The 15,106-nt window shown below is 44.0% G+C and overlaps 1 protein-coding gene and 1 long non-coding RNA gene across 5 annotated transcripts; one reads left to right on the top strand and one right to left on the bottom strand.

Annotated features, from left to right (window-relative positions):
* The first annotated feature begins 1,571 nt into the window (after positions 1-1,571).
* LOC115155843 (uncharacterized) lies at positions 1,572-2,209 on the top strand. The gene is made up of 3 exons (XR_003868145.1): positions 1,572-1,726; positions 1,868-1,939; positions 2,165-2,209. It is a non-coding gene; the product is annotated as an uncharacterized LOC115155843 (long non-coding RNA).
* Positions 2,210-7,788: 5,579 nt separating this feature from the next.
* LOC115155840 (RCC1 and BTB domain-containing protein 1-like) lies at positions 7,789-14,831 on the bottom strand. Of its 4 annotated transcripts, none has more exons than XM_029702819.1 (12): positions 14,572-14,831; positions 13,334-13,562; positions 13,032-13,182; positions 12,689-12,855; positions 11,975-12,133; positions 11,722-11,829; positions 11,512-11,654; positions 11,223-11,416; positions 11,019-11,145; positions 10,320-10,471; positions 9,952-10,082; positions 7,789-9,720 (listed from the first exon to the last, which is right to left on the bottom strand). In XM_029702819.1, exons 1-12 carry the CDS (start codon positions 14,586-14,588, stop codon positions 9,580-9,582), a joined length of 1,719 nt encoding a protein of 572 aa, XP_029558679.1. In that variant the 5' UTR covers positions 14,589-14,831; the 3' UTR covers positions 7,789-9,579. The 4 variants fall into 4 exon arrangements, with proteins under 4 accessions (XP_029558679.1, XP_029558680.1, XP_029558682.1 ...); XM_029702820.1 differs by having other exon boundaries at positions 9,580-9,720; positions 11,223-11,413; positions 14,572-14,830; XM_029702822.1 differs by having other exon boundaries at positions 9,580-9,720; positions 14,705-14,830.
* Between the last annotated feature and the right edge of the window lie 275 nt (positions 14,832-15,106).

Raw genomic sequence — 15,106 nt, 5'->3', positions numbered from 1 at the left:
TACCCTGCACATTGACTCGGTACTGGTACTCCCTGTACATAGCCATGTTATTACCTCGTACCCCTGCACATTGACTCGGTACTGGTACTCCCTGTACATAGCCATGTTATTACCTCGTACCCCTGCACATTGACTCGGTACTGGTACTCCCTGTACATAGACATGTTATTACCATCGTACCCTGCACAGTGACTCGGTAACTGGTACTCCCTGTACATAGACACTGTTATTAACCTCGTACCCCTGCACATTTGACTCGGTACTGGTACTTCCCTGTACATAGCCATGTTATTACCTCGTACCCCTGCACATTGACATCGGTACTGGGACTCCCTGTACATAGCCAGGTTATTACCTCATACCCCTGCACATTGACTCGGTACTGGTACTCCCTGTACATAGCCATGTTATTACCTCATACCCCTGCACATTGACTCGGTACTGGTACTCCCTGTACATAGCCATTTATTACTCGTACCCCTGCACATTGACTCGGTACTGGTACTCCCTGTACATAGCCATGTTATTACCTAGTCATACCCCTGCACATTGACTCGGTACTCGGTACTACTATCCCGTTACATAGACATGTTATTACCTCTTACCCCTGCACATTGACTCGGTACTGGTACTCCCCTGTACATAGCCATGTTATTACCTCGTACCCCTGCACATTGACTCGGTACTGGTACTCCCTGTACATAGCCATGTTATTACCTCATACCCCTGCACATTGACTCGGTACTGGTACTCCCTGTACATAGCCATGTTATTACCTCATACCCCTGCACATTGACTCGGTACTGGTACTCCCTGTACATAGCCATGTTATTACCTCATACCCCTGCACATTGACTCGGTACTGGTACTCCCTGTACATAGCCATGTTATTACCTCATACCCCTGCACATTGACTCGGTACTGGTACTCCTGTACATAGCCATGGTTATTTCTACTCGTTATTCAACTGTGTATTTATTCCTTGTGTCACTGTTTCTATTTGTATTTTTAAAAATCTTTATCTTTAACCCTGCATTGTTGGGAAAAGGACTCATAAGTAAGCATTTCACTGTTAGTCAACAGCTGTTGTTTTTGAAGAATGCGACATATCATTTGATTTGATCTCTCCAGGATGCTGGGTCCCCAGAGTCTTTTGCTGCCAGTGATGCTGTGTGTTGCATCTGAAGAACCCTCTGGGGCCATAGGTAGATACAGCTCCTCTCACCTGCACGCTCACTTTTCATTTGACTAAATTCTTACATACAATCCCTCCCTACTAGCCAGGAAGGGAAAAACTCAATCAAATAGTTGAGTTCTATCGTCTCGCTCCCTCTGTTCTCTCTATCCTCTCTGCGTCTTGTCAAGGTTCTGTTCCGCACTCACCTGGTTCACCACACGACAGCTCTCACTCACCTGGGCCTGCTCATGATCCCATCTCGCCTGTCCACTCACCTGACTGCTCGTCCGTCCACTCTGGTCCACTCAATATCACCAGCGCAGCAGTGTCCTCTCCATCTCCCTCTCCACACTCTGTCTCCCAGTGTCCCCTGGCAAGGCCTGGAGGCCCCGGGTTCACCTGGTGGTTCTGGCTCCGGCAATGCAGCCAGCAGGGTGTTCTGGAGGAGGTGTAACGAAGCAGGCTGTACAGAGTCCATCTTCACCACCTTCATCTCTGACATGGTCGGCATCTCCAAGAGGATCCTGTCAGATCAGGCCAGTCAGGAGGGTGAGTGGAACGGCTGGGGGGGGTCGGCTGGTATATTAAATAAAACCGTCACCAATTGAACACTGTTAGGAGAATATAATCAGAATTGCAGGCTTCATTTATTTTCTTTCGTATGTTTTTGTTCTCTGTCTTCCTTCACAGATTATGATCTCTCTCTGAGAGTGATTGAGGCCTCTGGAAAATTATCAAAGATGCTTTCACAGCAGAAGAGAGGTGAGAATTAGTGGATTAATAACAGGGTTATAGGAGTTTTTATAGCGTTGTGCAAATGGTAAGCTTCTTATTTTCAAAGCTTGTGAAGCCTGTATTCATATTTTTGTAGCCCAGACCCATTGTTTGTTGTATGCTCTGTAAGTTGCTCTACATGCACTTCGTGTGCCTTTAAACAACTAAAATGATGCAAATATAAATCAAATGTATTCTCCATCCTTTGTTCAGCGTTTAAGAAGAAGCAAGGGGAGCTACAGAGAGCTACGGCAGCCATAAGAGAAGCCAGGTCAGCCCTGAAAAGATGAGCACTGCCAGATAAATTACAGCCCTCAAAGTTTCAATTCACCTTACCTCACTTTTAAAGGTGTATTATTCAGCCATATATTTATCATTTGATTTCTCGATGGTTTTTGAAAAAAGTTGTTCCGCTTCTTACCTTATCATAATACCAAACACATAACCTAATCTTATATTACCAACGTGTTCATATTATATATAGTAGATACAATTGTCAAAGAAGAGGAGGCTGGCTTTTCCACTTGCCAGAAAAGGGACTTTGTAGCTTCACCAATGTAAAAAATAATGTACAGTACCAGTCAAGTTTGGACACGCCTACTCATTCAAGGGTTTTACTTTATTTGTACTATTTGGGGGGGTGTGTATTTTTTAATTTTTATTGTAGAATAATAATGAAGACATCATCTAGGAAATAGCACATGGAATCATGTAGTAAACAAAAGTGTTAAACAATCAAAATATATATTTTAGATTCTTCAAAGTAGCCACCCTTACCTTGATGACAGCTTTGCACTCTTGGCATTCTCTCAACCAGCTTCACCTGGAATGCTTTTCCAACAGTCTTGAAGGAGTTCCCACATATGCTGAGCACTTGTTGGCTGCTTTTCCTTCACTCTCCCTTTCAACTCATCCCAAACCATCTCAATTGGGTTGAGATCAGGTGATTGTGGAGGCCAGGTCATCTGATGCAGCACTCCATCACTTTCCTTCTTGGTCAAACAGCCTGGAGGTGTGTTGGGTCATTGTCCTGTTGAAAAACAAATTATATTCCCACTAAGCGCAAACTAAATGGGATGGCATATCGCTGAAGAATGCTGTGGTGGCCATGCTGGTTAAGTGTGCCTTGAATTCTAAATAAATCACTGACAGTGTCACCAGCAAAGCACCATGACACCTCTTCCTCCATGCTTCACAGTGGGAACCACACATGCGGAGATCATCCGTTCACCTACTCTGCGTATTACAAAGACAATAGCTCACATTTGGACTAATCAGACCAAAGGACAAATTTCCACTTGTCTAATGTCCATTGCTCGAGTTTCTTGGCCCAAACAAGTCTCTTCTTTATTATTGGTGTCCTTTAGTACTGGTTTCTTTTCAGAAATTTGACCATGAAGGCCTGATTTTATGCATGGACACACCTACTCACTCCTCTAAACAGTTGATGTGAGATGTCTGTTACTTGAACTCTGTGAAGCATTTATTTGGGCTACAATCTGAGGTGCAGTTAACTCTTAATAAACGTATCCTCTGCAGCAGAGGTAACTCTGGGTCTTCCTTTTCTGTGGCGGGCCTCATGAGAGCCAGTTTCATCAGCCCTTGAAGAAACTGTTAATGTTCTGCATTGACAGACCTTCATGTCTTAAGGTAATGAGGGACTGTTGTTACTCTTTGATTATTTGGGCTGTACTTGCCATAATATGGACTTGGTCTTTTACCAAATAGGGTTATCTTCTGTATACCACCCCTACCTTGTCACAACACAGCTTATTGGCTCAAATGCATTAAGGAAAGAAATTCCACAAATTAACTTTTTAACAACCACACCTATTAATTGAAATGCAGTCCAGGTGACCATCTCATGAAGCTGGTTGAGAGAATGCAAGGAGTGTGCAAAGCTGTCATCAACTTAAAGGGTGGATTACTTTGAAGAATCTCAAATATAAAATACATTTTGATTTAACACATGATTCCATGTGTGTTTTCATGTCTTCACTATTCTACAATGTTTGAAAATAGTAAAAATAAAGATAAAACCCTGGAATGAGTAGGTGTCTTTTGACTGGTACTTAATAAATAAAACTAGATATTTTCCCCTAACCTTTACCACCTCTCTCCTAATTGGAGTAAAGTAATGAACAACACTTAGGCTTCTACTTCCAACTTATACATAGTGTCCGTAAAATATTTTCTTTAATCCCATCCTTCAGCTACCATCAACCCCTCCCATCTATCTCTGATACACATCCAGTTTGATTTCTATTTTGCCATATATTTTTTAACATTTTTTTTGTACATTTTTGACATTTAGCAGACGCTCTTATCCAGAGCGACTTACAGTAGTGAATGCATACATTTTTTTTTTTTTTTGTACTGGCCCCACTGTGGGAATCGAACCCACAACCCTGGCGTTGCACACACCATGCTCACCCACTGAGCCACAGGGAAGACAACTGCTGTTTTACAAAAGTTCTGAACTACACTGCTCAAAAAAATAAAGGGACCACTTAAACAACACAATGTAACTCCAAGTCAATCACACTTCTGTGAAATCAAACTGTCCACTTAGGAAGCAACACTGATTGACAATAAATGTCACATGCTGTTGTGCAAATGGAATAGACAACAGGTGGAAATTATAGGCAATTAGCAAGACACCCCCAATAAAGGAGTGCTTTCTGCAGGTGGGGACCACAGACCACTTCTCAGTTCCTATGCTTCCTGGCTGATGTTTTGGTCACTTTTGAATGCTGGCGGTGCTTTCACTCTAGTGGTAGCATGAGACGGAGTCTACAACCCACACAAGTGGCTCAGGTAGTGCAGGTCATCCAGGATGGCACATCAATGCGAGCTGTGGCAAGAAGGTTTGCTGTGTCTGTCAGCGTAGTGTCCAGAGCATGGAGGAACTACCAGGAGACAGGCCAGTACATCAGGAGACGTGGAGGAGGCCGTAGGAGGGCAACAACCCAGCAGCAGGACCGCTACCTCCGCCTTTGTGCAAGGAGGAGCAGGAGAAGCACTGCCAGAGCCCTGCAAAATGACCTCCAGCAGGCCACAAATGTGCATGTGTCTGCTCAAACGGTCAGAAACAGACTCCATGAGGGTGGTATGAGGGCCTCGACATCCACAGGTGGGGTTTGTGCTTACAGCCCAACACCGTGCAGGACGTTTGGCATTTGCCAGAGAACACCAAGATTGGCAAATTCGCCACTGGCGCCCTGTGCTCTTCACAGATGAAAGCAGGTTCACACTGAGCACGTGACAGAGTCTGGAGATGCCATGGAGAACGTTCTGCTGCCTGCAACATCCTCCAGCATGAACGGTTTGGCGGTGGGTCAGTCATGGTGTGGGGTGGCATTTCTTTGGGGGGCCGCACAGCCCTCCATGTGCTCGCCAGAGGTAGCCTGACTGCCATTAGGTACCGAGATGAGATCCTCAGACCTCTTGTGAGGCCATATGCTGGTGCGGTTGGCCCTGGGTTCCTCCTAATGCAAGACAATGCTAGACCTCATGTGGCTGGAGTGTGTCAGCAGTTCCTGCAAGAGGAAGGCATTGATGCTATGGACTGGCCCAGACCTGAATCCAATTGAGCACATCTGGGACATCATGTCTCGCTCCATCCACCAACGCCACGTTGCACCACAGACTGTCCAGGAGTGGCAGATGCTTTAGTCCAGGTCTGGGAGGAGATCCCTCAGGAGACCATCCGCCACCTCATCAGGAGCATGCCCAGGCATTGTAGGGAGGTCATACAGGCACGTGGAGGCCACACACACTACTGAGCCTCATTTTGACTTGTTTTAAGGACATACACCAAAGTTGGATCAGCCTGTAGTGTGGTTTTCCACTTTAATTTTGAGTGTGACTCCAAATCCAGACCTCCATGGGTTGATAAATTGGATTTCCATTGATTATGTTTGTGATTTTGTTGTCAGCACATTCAACTCTGTAAAGAAAAAAGTATTTAATAAGATTATTTATTTCATTCAGATCTAGGATGTGTTGTTTAAGTGTTCCCTTAATTTTTTTGAGCAGTATATATACATTTTACATTAGTTATCTTGTTTTTAATCACACCCTTCAGCTCCACTCAACCCCTCCCATCTATCTCTTAACGCCATCCATTTTGTATTTACATTTGCCATATTTTTCAATTGTGCTGTGATGCTTCACAAAAGTTCTGAATCTTTCTATTCACATAGTTTCTACAGATTGTAAATTAAAGATACATTTTTGCCAAAAGTATTGACGATGACTTTTCAAATCACCCAGTAGTGCTATCTGCAGAGTTAGCTCCAGGTAAATGTTGCACTTCAACCATTCATGGACCTGTGACCAAAAACAAGCTACATATGGACAGTACAAAACAAATGGTCTAATGATTCTGTCTTTTGGAACAAAATCTGCAGAGCTGGGGAGGTTGTATTCCCCATAGATCTAAAACATTCAATTGGTCGCAAGAATTTTGTGTAATTTAAATTGAAAAATTCAAAGTTTTGAATCCGGTGTTTTGCATATGGGTTCATGAAAAAAAAAAAGTTTTCAACTATTTTGTAATCGATATGGCACAGCTGTCAATTTTTGGTCCTTAAATGAAACTGGTGTGTGTGTATATATAGTTTTTTAATCACAATTTTGGTCAAATGCATGGCCAGCAGACAAGCTCCTACTTTTCCCTTCTTCCCCTACTGTTCTGTGGACATGCATCAGCAAGTCACATTAGGAGGCTGCAGGTTTTAAGGTGGAGATATGGTTCTTCTGTTGTAGTCATGCTGCCATGCAATAAAGAAATTGAATAATTTATCTGAGCAAACCAGAAACCTTTCAATATATACATTGACACAATACATAGGAAAATTGTGCTGGACTATGGTAGATGAGGAATCAATTATCTTTTTAGACTGTTAAGAGTATTTACCTGGTCAATGTGTATTATGTCTGTTTGTAACAGTGTGTTTTATATGTGAAATAATTTTCAAATAACCGAAAGTGAGACGTTGTAATCTGAATAAAGGGAAGAAGGCCATTCTTGAACACGGGGTGAGACATTCTTACTAATCTGCTAGAGAACCAGTTCGGAATGTAATAACTTTTGTATGACTGACGCCTTTAGTGAGGTCTAACGCTTTAATATGTAATCATTTCTGCCCTCCGAATTCAAATTCATTATATAAATAGGCCCGTTTAATTTTGTCCTGGCTTGCCGTTCCAAATAAAATTGAATATTTTTGCTCATGTAATTTATAAAACTAGGTTTTATAAAGGTGTACGCAAGACCATAAGCAATATGTAAACTGTGATATGACTAAAGAGTTTAATCAGGGTAGCAATATCTTTTTGCCAACTTCCTATTAAAATTGGAGTGAGTTAATTTCTTTCTTTTGGGAAATGTATACCGAGTATGTCCACATCACCGTCAGACCATTTTATTGGTAAGCTACACGGTAACGCAAGTTGTATTTTGTGATCCAATACGTAATATAGTACACGTATCATAATTTGGTTTTAATCCAGAGAGGTTAGGAAAATGATCTAGATCGCCTATGAGGTTGTGCAGGGATCCTTATTGTTGATTTAAAAGAACATGAGTCGTCAGGGTACAATGGCACCTTTTATTTTTAAGTCCTGGATTTCTAAAACCTTTGATATTATTGTTGGATCTGATTTAAATAGTGAATATTTTGATGGCAATAATAAATAGATATGCCGATAGTGGACAACCTCGTTTTACTTCTCTTGACAGTTTAAAACTTTGAGTAGCCATTATTTGCTATTTTACATCTAATGTTACTATACTTAATTTTAACCCATTTTATAACAGATTCTCAAATTTAAATATTTCAGGCATTTATTTATAAACTCCAGTCAACTTTATCAAAAGCCTATTCAAAGTCAGCTATGAATACCAGGCCTTATTTTTCAGTGTTCTGTTTCCAGTACTTGTCTTATATTATCTCCAATATGCCAACCATGTAAAAAATGCACAATGCATCACAATGTTTCTGTGGTAACGGAGACTGCATACACGGTAAACGCTGCATATGTCGGCTCAGTCGAAAATTACCGCTATAGAGCTGAACTTCGGAGGTGGGATTGAATCGAGCCCTTGTGTTTTGCAACCAGTCTTACACCCACCTCCAGCCTACCACCCTTTTCTTTGACTCTCACTTATACTCCACCCACTGATCTGACACTTTCGGCTCTGCCCACAGAGCTTTTATCCAACAGATCAACTGTGTGCTGCCCTCAGAACAGGATCCAATAAGGACAACTCCATTGAGCTGGTCATTTGTATTGGTCATATTGAGGAAAGTTAACTGGCACTCCACTCCATAGAAATGAATTACTGACAGTTGGAATCATATAAACTCAACTGGAATCTCAGCAGCTCCTCACAACAAAGCAGCCTTCACCCAGCTTTCTCACACTCAGTGTGTGTAACTAAATATCTACAAGTTGTCTTTAATGAACATAAAAAATAGGTGATTATCATTTCTGTATAATAGTTCTGTACAGCTGAGATATAGTCCAAACATTACTGAAAAGTAACAATACCTTAAACGTCTGAAGTCATCTGTAACATCTTTCAATATAGGCTGAAAATATTGCATTTAAAAGCCCAGCCAACCCAATGTGCTCCACAGACAATGTTCTCCAAGAACTCTCTCATGGAGTTTACATTGACCCCATGCACAGGTTTTTTTGTTGCTCTTTTAAGGAATGATGTGATTTCACAAATGGAAAATTTTTATTGTGTTGGAGGTTGAACTGTGTTGGAGACATTAGATCGGTGAGCAGCTGCTCTTGATCATTGTCACGAAGCCACACCTGTCCCAGTCATGTTAGAAGTTCAGAACAAGAAGGTGGGCAGTCAAATTTAAAAATCATAAAATAATGAGGATTTCTATAGTCCTAATCAAGGTGTAGATTACATCTCACATTCCAGTGATCAAACTTGTAAACAAGGTAACATGGGATTTCTGTTAATGTGACTCCGTGCAGCCAATGGCAATGTCCGCTTTAGGTATAAGGCCGGGAACCACTTGTGGATCTGACAGCTCTAGCGCAGTTCCACCTCCGACACCCCAAAAACAACCCCTACGCAGATGTTGGCTAAAGCAGATCTGATTGAATCAATCCCTAGACTAATAACCTGAGACCCACTGTTCAATTGGAACACTGAAGACCGCCATCTGTCAGTAGTGACAAGTTACATATATCAATCTCACACAGGCTTTCCCAGAACCCACTGCACCATATCAGAAAGTGCAAACGTGCTCCTCACTCGTCAAGAACTCAATCCACACATATGATTGGAAGGAAAAAAGGGAAACAAAATACTTGCAAAGAATTCTGTCCTCAAAGCTGCAAGATGTAACTACCAACCCGCAGAGGGAGATGATATAAATATCTACTAACTGAACAGTTCTGTAACACCCCTTATACAGGGGTTAGGGTAACTGCTTAACATCCTTTGCCACCCATCTCATGTGCAGTAAACAGACAACCACTGGCAGACGCTACAGCTAACGGAACAGCCTGGTGGCTCGTATCAGACGGCAGACCAGAGCGTGGTTAGCCTAGCGTAGCTCCCTGTGATGGAGACAGATGAGCCGGTTCAGCGGTCAGTTCTTGAAGGCTCCACAGCGGCTGGCTCGGCAGATGAACTCTTTGAGAAGGTTGCCTTCGATCTGCCAGAAGGCTGCAGTCTGGGTCACCTCCGTCAGGTGGTTCACACAGAACTTAAAGCAGAACTCCTCCAGGTCCTAGATACGCCACATGGTTAAACAGGAAATATGAAGTTAGCACTTGTCCAATAACAAACGCTCGCTTTAGTTCTCCTTTGCTATGGTGTGCCCCAATGAACACAACCCTGGTAGAGTAGACTTGGTAGAAGTTGCTCCTAGCCACTGGTACAGGGTCAGGTGTGTTAATCCGCCTAAAGGTTAAGATTGGGTGAAGGGTTACCTGTTGCTAGGTGTGGAAGCGGGACTGACCTCTGCGTCGTAGCGCACGGCAGCAGCGAGCAGAGAGAAGGCGTTCTCTATGGTGATGCCTCTCTTGATGATGTGCTGACAGAGACGCTTCAGGCGGTTCTCACAGTAGGATGTGGCCAGGTCCAGCAGACCTAACAACCATAGACAGTCTGGATCACTGTTGGCTTGGGATGTTTGCATACATTGTTTGCTTAGTTATGTGTATATTGAATCTGCGTTGTTTCTGGACTTTTATAAATCAATGAGCCTTGGTCTACAGATGAGGTACACCCCAATATGAGCTTGACTGGGAGCACTGTCACAGCCTTTAACCCGCCCCTATTGATGGATTGCCTTGTCAGTAAGGCATGGCTAGGTGGGGGACTGACCAATAGCATCCTCTGGGGGCAGGTCTATGTTGTCTGTGTAGAGGAACTCTAGGAAGGAGCGGTAGACGGGGTAGGTGAACTGGTCGATCTCTATCACCTCCTTCATGTCTTCATTCCAATGGGACTGGAACATGGACCTGAAGTGCTCACACCTAGCAGTGCAGAGGGGTAGAGAGGACAGCTGTTAGCGTCACTAAATATCCTCAATTTAAAGAGATAGTTCAGGATTTTGGCAATGAGGCCTGTTATCTACACGAACTTGTGGATACCATTTAAGCATGCTAGCTGTACCCAAACACTTTGAGTCTTTGTGCCAAGTTAGTTAGCATTGGCACACGATTCTACCTCTAACTTCCCTCATACTGGACGCAAATACATAGAAATATTATCCACAAGTTCACCTGACTGAGGAAGTAGATAAGGGGCTTCATACCAAAATCCTGAACTCTCTCTTTAAGTGTCTTTGAAAAGCACTAATGTAAAACCAGTGTTCTTTAATATTATTTTCATAATGCCACATTTACTCATTCACTAGGAAAGATAAACTTGGGTCTGGTAAAACAACTTGACTCAATAATACACCATTCAACTTCAAACTTTCCCAATAATCCAAAAAGGTATTTAGATTTGGAAAGCATTTATTGATAGCTGGGTAATTTGATCTTGCTGTGTTAGAGCCCAGTGAGCAACCTGCCTGACCTGATCTTGAGCACAGCCTTGTGCACATGGATGTATTTGCCATCCACGCTGAACTTGAGGTCGGCCGTCTCTGGGCTGTCAAACTCCTTCTTTAAAGACTGGGACACTGTCAGGAAGTCATCATGCTCTGGAGAGAACACAATCACAATGAAAGTCATCACGCTCTGCCAAAAGGAGAGGACGTACTCAGTCACACACCCTTACCCATAGAGAGCAGCCTCCACATGACGGAGGGCGTGGCGAAGCAAGCAAAAACGTCATCAGTGCAGGAGAAGTGTGTGAGGAAGGGCAAGACGATGGACTGACCCCTACACTGGCCCCACATGTACACCTGGCCACTCTGAGTCTTAGCTGCTGAGGTGTGTGTGGAGTGGCATGCTGCAATCTCTACAATCCTGCTGGGGAGGGAGGACATCTGTATTCAGAGAATGCCTCATCTCTTTCTCAGCCATGATGTGTACTGTGTCTGCCTGTGTATATACACATTTCTCACCTCTCCTTCTCAGCCATGATCTGGACTGGGCTGAGTTGGTTGCTCTTGTTGCCTGTGCCCAGCTGGCCATAGGTGTTTGTCCCCCAGGCATACAGCAGCCCCTCGTCCGTTAGGGCCAAGGAGTGGGCATAGCCAGACACTATCTGAACGGGAAGAGAGGGGTTCATGTTAGTGGAGGTAGTGTGTGTGTGTGTGTGTGCGTGCGCTCACCTGTAGCACACAGAGACCCTGCAGGCCCACCAGGCGACAAGGTGTCAGCTGATTCCCGTTGTTGCCTAGCCCCAGTTGGCCGTTTCCGTTATAGCCCCAGCCGTACACCTGAGAGAAACAAACGCACAAACATACTCTCTTAGGTGTCCTGCAAAGTTGCTGCATACTTGTGAACCTACTAAGTTAAAGTACACCTGCTGATTGAATACAACACATATTTAATATCAAACCCACGTTCAAACTGGTCACTCACCTCTCCATTCTCGACCACAGCCAGAGAGGAGGTTTGACCACAGGTGATGCTGACGACCACCTTGTTCTGCAGACAGTTGGACACTCTCCTGGGGGTGGGCTGGTTGGCCGTGGACCCTGACCCCACCTGGCCACAGTTATTGTAGCCCCAAGCATACACCTGGACAGGGAGGTCAGACAATCACATTTCACTGAATAACTTGATTTTCTTCAGGTTTAATAATATAGTGCAAAACACTATAGAACATCTAACAGCAATACAAGTCCAGCCCACTTCCCTGATAATACAAGAGGTTCATTCTAGAGTGGTGACAGTCACTGGACCAGTGACATAAAGCTGATTCAGTGAAAGAACAGAGGGTAACAATAGGGCCTTTATAACAGAGCTTAGATTTACCGGGTCACAGTAAGTTGGTTTAAACTAGGGCACGGTGGTAAGGGGGCTTAGAGCAGTGTTTCTCAATCCATGGTCTGTGGAATGTTGTTGGCCAGCCCCTCAGATGTTTCTGACAGACACAAGTGTTATTTTCAATATAAGCAGAACCCCACAGACCCCCCCCCCCCCCCTACACACACACACACACACACACACACACACCTCTCTCCTTTCATCTTTTAACCTCTCCAGCATTAATAGGGATCATGGGGTGAGGAGTCACAAGCCACCTACCTCCCACTACCCCTCACTTTGCCTCTCCATCCTTCCTTCTCTCACCTCTCCAGTGTTGGTCAGGGCCAGGGAGTGATGTGAACCACAGGCCACTTCCGTCACCCTCTTGTTGAGCAGGCTGGCAGACACCAGCACAGGAGCGACCCCCTGGTTGGTGGTCCCGTTCCCCAGCTGACTGTAGCCATTGTGACCCCAGGCAAACAGCTCGCCCTCTGACACACAATGGAGGAATCGGTGAGTTAGAAACCCCAAATAGTGGTAGAAATACTTTGAACAGACATCATGGATAGGGATTAGGGAATCATGTCAGCTCTATTGAAGACATTTCTATGTCCAACGTTCTGTGTCATCCTCTTGAACGTTGTATCCCTGTTATGTGCTGTAGTACCCTCAGTGGCCAGGAGGATGTGGGGTCCGCTGCCATAGCTGAGGCTGACCACTTTCCTCCCACTCAGAAAGTCCAGCTTCTTAGGTAGGATGGTGCTTTGGCTATCCCCTGTTCCCAGGCAGTTACTGCAGTTCAGCCCAAACACAAACACCTAAGGAAGAGAGAGAGAGATGGGTCACTGTTTGAAACAAGCAGACACCAGTCAGCATGTGCTGTGCAGAGTGCATGTGTATTCCAGAAGAGAGACCTAGGGGTCACTCCAGATAAAACACACTGACTACACCAATCATCTGACCACTTACGTCATCATTGTGGGTGATGTAGATGACCTCGTTGGCGGAGGTTCCAAACACGCAGGCCTGTCGTATGGACGAGAGCTCCTCGCCTTCCATCAGGCTAAACAGCGGCCATTTTGTCACATCCACCATAGTGCGCCTTGATCTCCGTTGCAACGTTGGAGGGGTGTGTCCCCGGCTACAGGGAGGAGCAGGTGCGTGGTCTTGGTGGGTGATGCTATCCCTGCTTTTCACACTAAATATTAGACAAGAGACATCGAGAGAACACACAGACAGACCGAGAGCTTACACAACCACCAGAGAACACACAACTCAAAGTCAGAGATCAAACACACACGCATTCACAATAATCAGAGCACATGTGGGCACAAACAGTCACACACACACACACATACTGTATAACTCAGATACTCTGCAACCTCAGACCACCTTTCATTTCCATTAGTGTTTTGAGTTGGTGAAATTGAGCAGACAGAACAGAGAGAACAGATCATTGTCCTGGCCTATAATCTCTAAACGTTTCCAGATTATAATTTAATCTGTTCCCCACGAACTGCAGAGTTTCACATTTTTATTCTGTCCCAGCACAAACCCCAGTAATTGCCAAGCACTATATGAATCTGGTGTGTTAGTGTTGGGGTGGAATAAATATGCGCAATCCGAGGAACAGATTTGGAAACACTGACCTTACATGTGGTGGGTTCTATCTCCAGTGAGCTGAGACATAGGTAAAAAAATAAATAAGTTGATACTGTTTTAAAGTAGGCAGCTAGGCTGGGAATAGTTGCTCAGTTAGAGCTTTGCTTTAGGATCGATTGCAGACCCTTGATCTCACCCCTAGGGATTACCACACAAACATGTCAATCGAAAAAGATCAAGACTAGAGCCAATTTTCTGACTCTACACAAGCAAAACTGTCAACTAGCCAGTTTAGTATATCAGAAAGGAGAGTAAATAATGTTAATGCTACAACCCGAAAACGCATTCACATTTTCTTGAGTCTATTGATGAAATTAGTAGCTAGTGGAACTAGCTAGCTAAACAACTTTAGCTGATTAGTTAGCCATCTAAAGTTACCTATACAGTGATCAGAGATTTCACAGTGCCACACTCGCCTTAAATTACTGTGGACCTGGCTAGATACGTTATCTAGAAAGCAAGCCATCAAAACATTCTAGTTGTAGCTAAGCTAGCTACTGCTAGTAAACGAGTATGCCAGCTGACAACAACGTGCATTCACTGACCTATAAGAGCGTTCCATAGTCAATAATGACAACTTTTCCGGGGAGGAAAACAAAATAGATAAAAATAAAAGTATGTTTAAAAGCGTAACACCACCAAGCCTACCTATGAGATGCGTTAGTTTGGTGCTATTACCAATGGACGGGTAGCTAGCCTCCCGGTCACTGAAAGGCTTTCTCCTGCCGCCAGTACCACCTCCTCTCCGATAATGTTAGCTGCTCCCTCGGTTGTTGATGTTGGTGTGTCCGGAAGTGAGAGCCAATACGTCACGTGATCAACATTCAAACAACAGAGGCCCAACTCGATGGGAAATCTGTCTCCCTCCAGCAGATGGCATTGTTTCGCCCAGTTGTTACGAGTGCGCTGATAGAAGTAAGACACGTGACATTACTGCAACTTTTAGAAAAAACACCTTTATCAGTCTCGAGATAGCTATGCATATTCATGACATGAGGCTAGTAGCATAGCATCTCTCAATTGAATACAAGCGGTTGACACCAACAACCCTCATGGAGAATTCAAAAAAGGATTATCCAC

This window comes from Salmo trutta, chromosome 20 (assembly GCF_901001165.1).
Source record: "Salmo trutta chromosome 20, fSalTru1.1, whole genome shotgun sequence".
Lineage (NCBI taxonomy): Eukaryota > Metazoa > Chordata > Actinopteri > Salmoniformes > Salmonidae > Salmo > Salmo trutta.
The sequence above is the reverse complement of the archived record's forward strand: the minus strand, read 5'-3'. Positions and strand labels throughout refer to the sequence as shown.